This window comes from Belonocnema kinseyi, chromosome 8 (genome assembly GCF_010883055.1).
Source record: "Belonocnema kinseyi isolate 2016_QV_RU_SX_M_011 chromosome 8, B_treatae_v1, whole genome shotgun sequence".
NCBI classification, from domain to species: domain Eukaryota; kingdom Metazoa; phylum Arthropoda; class Insecta; order Hymenoptera; family Cynipidae; genus Belonocnema; species Belonocnema kinseyi.
The window spans coordinates 126,889,380-126,899,845 of record NC_046664.1 but is presented as its reverse complement, the minus strand read 5'-3'; the positions used below and the strand labels follow the sequence as shown (position 1 = coordinate 126,899,845).

At 33.9% G+C, this 10,466-nt stretch overlaps 1 protein-coding gene across 3 annotated transcripts in view; it reads left to right on the top strand.

Moving 5' to 3' along the window:
- Window positions 1-10,466, top strand: part of LOC117177638 (ubiquitin-conjugating enzyme E2-17 kDa) — a 262,017-nt gene that overhangs the window by 45,667 nt on the left and 205,884 nt on the right. For all 3 annotated transcript variants that reach the window (XM_033368433.1, XM_033368431.1, XM_033368432.1), the window contains exon 2: window positions 9,718-9,798. In XM_033368433.1, coding sequence (XP_033224324.1) covers window positions 9,773-9,798 — 26 coding nt within the window. In that variant the 5' untranslated portion in view covers window positions 9,718-9,772. The remainder of the gene's footprint in view (window positions 1-9,717; window positions 9,799-10,466) is intronic.

Genomic DNA, 10,466 nt, shown 5'->3' with positions numbered 1-10,466 from the left:
TTTGGAATTTTTTGTCGATTTTTCAAGATTTTGAGGGTTGAAAACGTAGTGTTCCGGATGAAATATGGAAATGAAACTTTTTTCAGTGTCTTTGGACCTCAGGTGGAACCATTCTGAAGCATAAAATTTTAGGTCTGGATTGTAGGGAATTTTTTGGAATTTTTTGTCGATTTTTCAATATTTTGGGGGTTGAAAACGGGGTGTTCCGGATTATATAGGGTAATGCAACTGTTTTTAGTGTCTTTAGACATCAGATGGAACCATTCTGAAGCATAAAGTTTTAGGTCTGGATTTTAGGGAATTTTTTGGAATTTTTTGTCGATTTTTCAATATTTTGGGGGTTGAAAACGGGGTGTTCCGTGTGAGATAGGGTAAAGAATCTGTTTTTAGTGTCTTTCGACATAAGATGGAACTATTCTGAAGCATAAGATTTCAGGTCTGGATTTTAGGGAATTTTTTGTCGATTTTTCAATATTTTGGGGGTTGAAAACGGGGTGTTCCGGAAGAAATAGGGGAATGGCACTTTTTTTAGTGACTTTGGACGTCAGATGGAACCTTTCTAAAGCATAAAATTGTAGGTCTGGATTTTATGGAATTTTTGGAATTTTTTGGCGATTTTTCAATATTTTGAGGGTCGAAAACGGAGTGTTCCGGATGAAATAGGTGAATGAAACTTTCTTTAGTGTTTTTGTACATCAGGTGGAACCATTCTGAAGCATAAAATTTTAGTTTTGGATTTTAGGGCATTTTTTGGAATTTTTTGTCAATTTTTCAATATTTTGAGGGTTGAAAACGGAGTGTTTCGGATGAAATAGGGGAATGAAACTTTTTTTAGTGTCTTTGGACATCAGATGGAACCATTCTGAATCATAAAATTTTAGGTCTGGATTTGAGGGAATTTTTTGGAATTTTTTGTCGATTTTTCAATGTTTTGAGGGTTGAAAACGGAGTGTTCCGGATGAAATAGGGGAATGAAACTTTTTTTAGTGTCTTTGGACATCGGATATAACCATTCTAAAGTATAAAATTTTAGGTCTGGATTTTAGGCAATTTTTTGGAATTTTTTGTCGATTTTTCAATATTTTGAAGGTTGAAAACGGGGTGTTCCGTATTATATAGGAGAATGAAACTGTTTTTAGTGTCTTTGGACATCAGATGGAACCATTCGGAAGCCTAAAATTTCAGGTCTGGATTTTAGGGAATTTTTTGTCGATTTTTCAATTTTTTGAGTGTTGAAAACGGGGTGTTCCGGATGAAATAGGATAATGGAACTGTTTTTAGTGTCTTTGGACATCAGATGGAACCATTCTGAAGCATAAAATTTTAGGTCTGGATTTAAGGGAATTTTTTGGAATTTTTTTTCGATTTTTCAATATTTTGAAGGTTGAAAACGGGGTGTTCCGGATTATATAGGAGAATGAAACTGTTTTTAGTGTCTTTGGACATCAGATGGAACCATTCGGAAGCATAAAATTTCTGGTCTGGATTTTAGGGAATTTTTTGGAATTTTTTGTCGATTTCTCAATATTTTGGGGGTTGAAAACGGGGTGTTCCGGATGAAATAGGGGAATGGCACTTTTTTTAGTGACTTTGGACATCAGATGGAATCATTCTGAAGCATAAAATTTTAGGTCTGGGTTTTAGGGAATTTTTTGTCAATTTTCAATATTTTGATGGTTGTAAACGGAGTGTTCCGGATGAAATAGGGGAATGGAACTTTTTTTAGTGTCTTTGGACATCGGATATAACCATTCTAATGTATAAAATTTTAGGTCTGGATATTATGGAGTTTTTGGGGATTTTTTTTCGATTTTTCAATATTTTGGGGGTCGAAAACGGAGTGTTCTGGATGAAATAGGGGAATGAAACTTTTTTTAGTGTCTTTGGACATCAGATGGAACCATTCTGAAGCATAAAATTTTAGGTCTGGATTTTAGGGAATTTTTTGTCGATTTTTCAATATTTGGGGGGTTGTCTTTGGACATCAGATGGAACCATTCTGAAGCATAAAATTTCAGGTCTGGATTTTATGGAATTTTTTGGAATTTTTTGTCGATTTTTCAATATTTTGTGGGTTGAAAACGGGGTGTTCCGGATTATATATTGGAATGAAACTGTTTTTAGTGTCTTTGGACATCAGATGGAACCATTCTGAAGCATACAATTTTAGGTCTGGATTTTAGGGAATTTTTTGGAATTTTTTGTCGATTTTTCAAGATTTTGAGGGTTGAAAACGTAGTGTTCCGGATGAAATATGGAAATGAAACTTTTTTCAGTGTCTTTGGACCTCAGATGGAACCATTCTGAAGCATAAAATTTTAGGTCTGGATTTTAGGGAATTTTTTGGAATTTTTTGTCGATTTTTCAATATTTTGGGAGTTGAAAACGGGGTGTTCCGTATGAGATAGGGTAATGAAACTGTTTTTAGTGTCTTTGGACATTAGATGGAACCATTCTGAAGCATATAATTTTAGTTCTGGATTTTAGGGAATGTTTTGTCGATTTTTCAATATTTTGAGGGTTGAAAACGGGGTGTTCCGTATGAGATAGGGTAATGAAACTGTTTTTAGTGTCTTTGGACATCAGATGGAACGATTCTGAAGCATACAATATTAGGTCTGGATTTTAGGGAATTTTTTGTCGATTTTTCAATATTTTGGGGGTTGAAAACGGGGTGTTCCGTATGAGATAGGGTAATGAATCTGTTTTTAGTGTCTTTGGATATTAGATGGAACCATTCTGAAGCATACAATTTTAGGTCTGGATTTTAGGGAATTGTTTGTCGATTTTTCAATATTTTGAGGGTAGAAAACGGGGTGTTCCGTATGCGATAGGGTAATGAAACTGTTTTTTAGTGTCTTTGGACATCAGATGGAACCATTCTGAAGCATAAAATTTTAGGTCTGGATTTTATGGAATTTTTTGGAATTTTTGGTCGATTTTTCAATGTTTTGAGGGTTGAAAACGGAGTGTTCCGGATGAAATAGGGGAATGAAACTTTTTTTAATGTCTTTGGACATCAGATGGAACCATTCTTAAGCATACAATTTTAGGTCTGGATTTTAGGGAATTTTTTGTCGATTTTTCAATATTTTGAGGGTTGAAAACGGGGTGTTCCGTATGAGATAGGGTAATGAAACTGTTTTTAGTGTCTTTGGACTTCAGATGGAACCATTCTAAAGCATAAAATTTTAGTTCGGGATTTTAGGGAATTTTTTGGAATTTTTGTCGATTTTTGAATATTTTGAGGGTTGAAAACGGGGTGTTCCGGATAAAATAGGGGAATGAAGCTTTTTTTAGTGTCTTTGGGCATCAGATGGAACCATTCTGAAGCATAAAATTTTAGGTCTGGATTTTAGGGAATTTTTTGGAATTTTTTGTCCATTTTTCAATATTTTGAGGGTTGAAAACGGGGTGTTCTGGATGAATTAGGGGAATGACACTTTTTTTAGTGTCTTTGGACATCAGGTGGAACCATTCTAAAGCATAAAATTGTAGGTCTGAATTTTATGGAATTTTTTCGAATTTTTTGTCGATTTTTCAATATTTTTGGGGTTGAAAACGGGGTGTTCCGTATGAGATAGGGTAATGAAACTGTTTTTAGTTTCCTTGGACATTAGATGGAACCATTCTGAAGCATACAATTATAGGTCTGGATTTTAGGGAATTTTTTGTCGATTTTTCAATATTTTGAGGGTTGAAAACGCGGTGTTCCGTATGAGATAGGGTAATAAAACTGTTTTTAGTGTCTTTGGACATCAGATGGAACCATTCTGAAGCATAATGTTTAAGTTCTGGATTTTAGGGAATTTTTTCTCGATTTTTTAATATTTTGAGGGTTGAAAACGGGGTGTTCCGTATGAGATAGGGTAATGAAACTGTTTTTAGTGTCATTGGACATCAGATGGAACCATTCTGAAGAATAAAATTTTAGTTTTGGATTTTAGGGAATTTTTTGGAATTTTTTGTCGATTTTTGAATATTTTGAGGGTTGAAAACGGGGTGTTCCGTATGAAATAGGGGAATGAAACTGTTTTTAGTGTCTTTGGACATTAGATGGAACCATTCTGAAGCATATAATTTTAGGTCTGGATTTTAGGGAATGTTTTGCCGATTTTTCAATATTTTGAGGGTTGAAAACGGGGTGTTCCATATGAGATAGGGTAATGAAACTGTTTTTAGTGTCTTTGGACATCAGATGGTACCATTCTGAAGCATACAATATTAGGTCTGGATTTTAGGGAATTTTTTGTCGATTTTTCAATATTTTGGGGGTTGAAAACGGGGTGTTCCGTATGAGATAGGGTAATGAAACTGTTTTTTAGTGTCTTTGGACATGAGATGGAACCATTCTGAAGCATAAAATTGTAGGTCTGGATTTTAGAGAATTTTTTGTCGATTTTTCAATATTTTGAGGGTTGAAAACGGGGTGTTCCGGATGAAATAGGGGAATAAAACTTTTTTTAGTGTCTTTAGACATCAGATGGAACCATTCTGAAGCATAAAATTTGAGGTCTGGATTTTAGGGAATTTTTTTTTTCGATTTTTCATTATTTTGGGGGTTGAAAACGGGGTGTTCCGGATGAAATAGGGAAATGAAACTTTTTTTAATGTCTTTGGACATGAAGTGGAATTATTCTAAAGCATAAAATTTTAGGCCTGGATTTCATGGAATTTTTTATGTTTTTTTTTCGATTTTTGAATATTTTGGGGGTTGAAAGCAGTGTGTTCCGGATTACATAGGGAAATGAAACTTTTTTTAGTGTCTTTGGACATCAGATGGAACCATTCTAAAGCATAAAATTTTATGTCTGGATTTTGGGGAATTTTTTGGAATTTTTTTTCGATTTTTCCATATTTTGAGGTTTGAAAACGGGGTGTTCCGAATGATATAGGGGAATGAAACTTTTTTTAGTTTCTTTGGACATCAGATGGTACCTTTCTAAAGCATAAAATTTTAGGTCTGGAATTTAGGGAACTTTTTGTCGATTTTTCAATATTTGGGGGGTTGAAAACGGGGTGTCCCGGATGAGATAGGGTAATGAAACTTTTTTTTAGTGTCTTCGGACATCGGATGAAACCATTCTAAAGCATAAAATTTCAGGTCTTAAAGTTTGGGGACTTTGTAGCATCTTTTTCATTTTCATTATATTAGGGGTTGAAAACGAGGGTATTCCGGATGAGGTAGGGGGTTGAAACTTTTGCGGGTACCTTTTTTCATCAAATAGACCTATTTAAATCTTAAATTTTAGGTCTCGCCCCAAAAAAATTTATTTGGAAATTCGTTTTTTTAAAACGTTGCAAACTTCAGCGAGGTGGTCAAGCGTTGACAAATTTATGCTCGTCATTTCTACAAATCAAATCAGATCGAGCTGAATTTTCGATATAGTATAGATTAATGTACATGCACTTGATAAGTATTGGTCGTTTTGGACAATTCAAAAATTTATAGCGACGTTTTTGAGAAACGCGTTATCCCCTCCCTTACCTACTAGGCAAATTCGTCTCGTACGCTCAGGACGTTCCGCTTTCCAGCGGCTCAATTACAGGCGAACCTACGGGTAATGCCGTTACGAGTAGTGCCACTTCTCCTAAATCTCGCTCGAGCGCGACCCCCACTCCACGTCACTTCTCAAGAATATGAAATCCTCGAGACTCCAGCCGCTCGAGTAGTGGCAGTGAGTGGGGGTTCATGGTTTATCGGAAACGTACTCTCCTACGGCCTTGAAAATGGCACTACTCATAGGTGCACCTTTGTATCCTTTTGAACAGATAAAGAATTGTGTGGTAAAATCAATCCCTGTTCAATTTGGAATAATCGAACTGCAGTTCAATTTTCAAATTTACTTTCATTTCCTGATTTTTTCCCGGTCGCGAGTCTAGCTCAATATTTAGAACAACTTTCGTTTTTTTTTTTAAATATTAATTTTTTGTTCTAATTTACGGAACAGTCATTTTATCCCTTGACAGATTTTCTACAAATCTCGTTGATAATTTTTTATTTTAAGAATTGTATGTAAAAATTATACTATTTTTATAAACAATATTTTTATTCAATATAATTTTAGCAATAAACGTGTTGTTTTGAAGAGATTTCTTTTATCTTTCGGGGAATAAAATGAATATTTATAGGTCGAACAAGGTTTGTTTTCCCTACAAAATTTGGCTTACGTCTAATTTTCTCCAGTATTTTTTACTGTAGTAAAATTTAGGTTTGTATCTTTGGGCGAAGAAATCCGTTCTATTGTTTGACAAATATTCTTTATAAGTCAATATTTTGCATAGAAGATTACCCTGCGTGACCTTTAATTATAACTTTATAAACGTGAAAAAACTAGATTTCAATGTTTTCTATGAAAAACACAATCCATGAGTGGCAGAACGAAATCGGAAGCAATAAAAGTCAATTTATTCAGAAAGAAGCACTTTGACTAAAAATTACCTTGAGCCAACCTTAAAAATATTTTTTTAAAATTTTTACAAAAATCAGGCGTTATTTTCTTCCAAAGAAAATTTTTTTGGGTGTGCCAAATTATCAAAAAATAAAATAAGACTTGAAAAAAATACCCTCTTAAATAGCTTTTTAAACTAAACATTGGTTCAGTTCTTTTGAGTAGGGTACTATATTAGACAGGAATATGCAACCGCCATTCTGGTTCCTGGACAGTTTGCGGGAAACAGTACAATAAGCATGTCGTATAGTTGAATTAAAATTAAGTTTAGAATATAAGAAAAATGGTCTGCTGCAGTGTGCCGTTTTGTAAAAATAGAAGCGAGGATGGATTTAAACTTTATCGTTTTCCACTAGGGCGAAGAGAAAGACTGTCAATGTTGATCATAAATTGTAGAGGCGACAAATGGAAACCGAAATTAAATTCAAGGTTATGCGAAGTTATTACTAATATTTATTACTATCACAATAAAATTCAAATATAGGGGGTCTGAAGATAATGTTTGCATGTAATTAAATTGCTTATGAGCATTTTTTTGATATATTAAAGCGAAATAAGATCCAGAAGAAAGTAAGGTTAGGATCCTGTTCTCCTGCAGAACGACACACATTAACCCACGCAAATAAAAAGGATGTATGATGTGAAATACAAATAGCTATCATAATAAACTCTTGAAAAAGTATTGTATTAATGTTTGACCTATAGTCTATTATTATTTTATTATTTGTTAATGTTTATTTAAAAAATCATATGATTATAATTTTAGCGCACGCCTATTTATAAACTGAGTAAAATTTCGTTTGTAATCATAATTTTTGCGAGAGCTACTTTTTGGCAAATGTGTGGGTTAAAAAATCATATAATTAAATTTAAATATTTCATATATTATATCACGTAATTTTTTTTATAATTTATATTTTGATAGCAATGCTTCAGTATAATTTAAAAATAAATAATCTATATCATGTAAGTATATTTATATAATTCGTCGTATTTTCAAATTGATCTGAAGTTATACGATTTTAATCGTTTTAAAATAAAATTTTTTATTTTTAAAATTAAATTAAATTTAAAGACGTTTTTAATTAAAAGACGTTCATTTCTAATCCTGCAACTTTATACGATTTTAATTTGTAACTAAATAACTTGAAATGTTTTAATCTAAAATTATCGAACACTTTCATTTCAAAAATTCTTACATATTTAAATAGCTTTTAATTTTTAATTATTCAATATACTGAAGACTACAAATTTAAAATGTCTCAACTATTAAGGCTCTAAATATGCAGTCATAAAAAAAAGTCTGGTACTTTTGAAGGGACACATGTATTCCTATGTATTTTGATCCGCTGAATCTGAATCTGAGGTAAAAATAGCACCTTTCCCCAAGGTCTTCAGGAGAGTACTCAACATGAGAATCCATGAAATGTAACTTAAAAATCATTAAACATTTAAATTTTTTGAAACTACCGACCGTTCTTAAAACCTGTTTTTTCCATTCTGGGCTTTTGAGATTTCCTTGAAATTGAAATTGTTCGCTGCAATTCTACGGAACGAATTTCAGAGAGGTGCTGGGAGAATTAGACAGTGGTCCCAGGAAAATGACATTATGATAGTAGATAGAGGTTATCGGGATATCACAGAGCTACTGCCGCGCCTCGGCATTTCACGCTCACGTTTAGTTACGAAGTCTAGGTGGATTGTAGAGGTTACGAATGGTCACATAAAACCTATATTCAAACTCTTGGACAATACTGTGCCAATTCCGCATCTTCAAAACCTAGGTGATTTTTATCGCATCGCTGTTGCAATCATAAATAGGTATCATTCTCTCATCACCATGGAAGGGGCTGATTTAAAAATCCCTCGACAATCGTTTCAGAAAGCCAGAGAACCGAATGTGGTTCAAACCCTGCTGGAGGTTGAGGAGCTGCATGGCCATCTACAAACTTAATGTTACCTTATCCTTAATATTTACAATATTTAAAACTATTTGCATCAACTCCATTTATATTCGCCCCTCTAGCCCCCTCCAACTCCTTAATTTACATCTCAACCATTCCATCCTCCCCTCAAATCTTACCACATTCTCTTGCCAGCCTCCCTTATCTTCCATTTTTCTTCTACATCCTTCCCATACATGTTCCCGTGTTTCCTCCTCCCATTCACTTATTCTGCACTTTCTGTTCTCTTCCTATTTCCAATACATCCCTTCCCTTACCTCGTTTCCCAATCTAAATCTTGCAATTTTGGTTCATCTTCTCTCTCCCCATTCCTTTTTAAAATACTTTGGAACTCTTTCCTTTTTTATCATCTTATACCATTTATTATATTTTGATTACTTAATCATTCCCTCCAATTCTTCATAGCTTACTCCATTCTCCTTTCCTTTATCCCCTTTGCTAAAAAGCTACTTCCTTTCTTCTTCCTATCTTGTTCTACCGCTCTCGCTCTCCTTTCTTCTACCTCCTTCAAACACTTATTCGCTACCCCCCTCTCTTCCCTCCCTTAACTTCGTGTCGAATTGCCAAGCATTCTTCCCCGCTTTATTATTTATCCTTTTGCGCTTCTTCTCTCGCCATATATCATACCTGTCTTCATTTCCCATACCTGTTTTATGATCCTTGCTGCTTTTTTATCCTTTCGTTTATAGGAGCTCTATGATCTCCAGTCGTCTGCAAGGTATATCCTAAATATTTAAACTCCTTTACTTCTAATTTTACTCCTTTATATCTTTAAATCCATTCTTTCTTTCTTCTCTCTCTTTTTCTAAACCTCATTATCTTTGTCTTTTCTACATTTAAATTCAACTGTTTTCCATCGTATTTCTCCAATCCAGTAATTAAGACCGTCATCCCTACTTCATCCTCTGCCATCAACATTATACCTCTTTCTTCCTGCCTTTTTTGTTCATCTGTATTACCTCTAGCATCATTTTACACATTTTCTTTAACTTTAACTTTTAAACTTCTACCGTCATCACAGGAGATTAATATCAGAGAAATGGCTATAATGGACCGCATTTGCAGACGTTACTAGTTTTTCATTTATTCTTCGTGAAGTAGTATACAAAACACATGAAATATAAATGACTTCTAAGAATCAAAGGACATCGTTATTGCACTCAACTGCTCAATTTACGTGTCACTTATTTATTTGTATAACTTTGGAGATATAACCACGCGTATTGGAATAAATAAACCAATGCCATTAATAACATTTATCGTCTATGTTTGATTAATACTAGTTTTTTTATTTTTCTCAGATTACAAGAAGATCCACCTACAGGAGTTTCTGGTGCACCAACGGATAACAATATTATGATTTGGAATGCCGTCATATTCGGGTAAGAATAAATGCTATTATCATTGGGAAAGTTTATTCGATTCGTGCAGGCTCTGCATTATGATGTTACAGAATTATTTTCCGACGAAATAATTGATTTTTCAAACGATTTTAGATGACACTTGTTTCACGGATGTAATGGACAAATTTTGTTAACGAAGATCTGATTTTTCTTTGGTAGATCTTTTTGTTCTCTTATGAAATCTACTAGAAAGTTTGAAAAATTTCAGAGTAGACAAAATTGTGGCAGGTTTTCTGAAAATTTTGACGCTCAGTTTTTAATAAAAGAACACCGTTTTTTCCTTACTTTTTAAAAGTTGGATCTCATATGGTGGATATATCCCACCAAAGCTCACTTTGTTCCTGCCGAAACGAAGTTGTGTCGGGAGAAACCCGGAATGATACCGAGACTGAAATATTTAATCGCAACATGCTCCGCATTATATAATTCGTGCGTTTTGTAGCTTTTACATTATTGCTAAATAAATTTTTTTATATCATTTCACGTTCCTTAAAACAATATATGTGGACATTCGCATGTGAAGGACCCTTCTTCCGGGTCCTGGTTTAAGGGGTAAGGCCACCATGCGCGTCAAAAAAAAAGGACATTTTCAGGAACGTTTTTCGGAAGTACAGTGAAAGCTATTGAATTTTCTTTTTTAGTTTTTA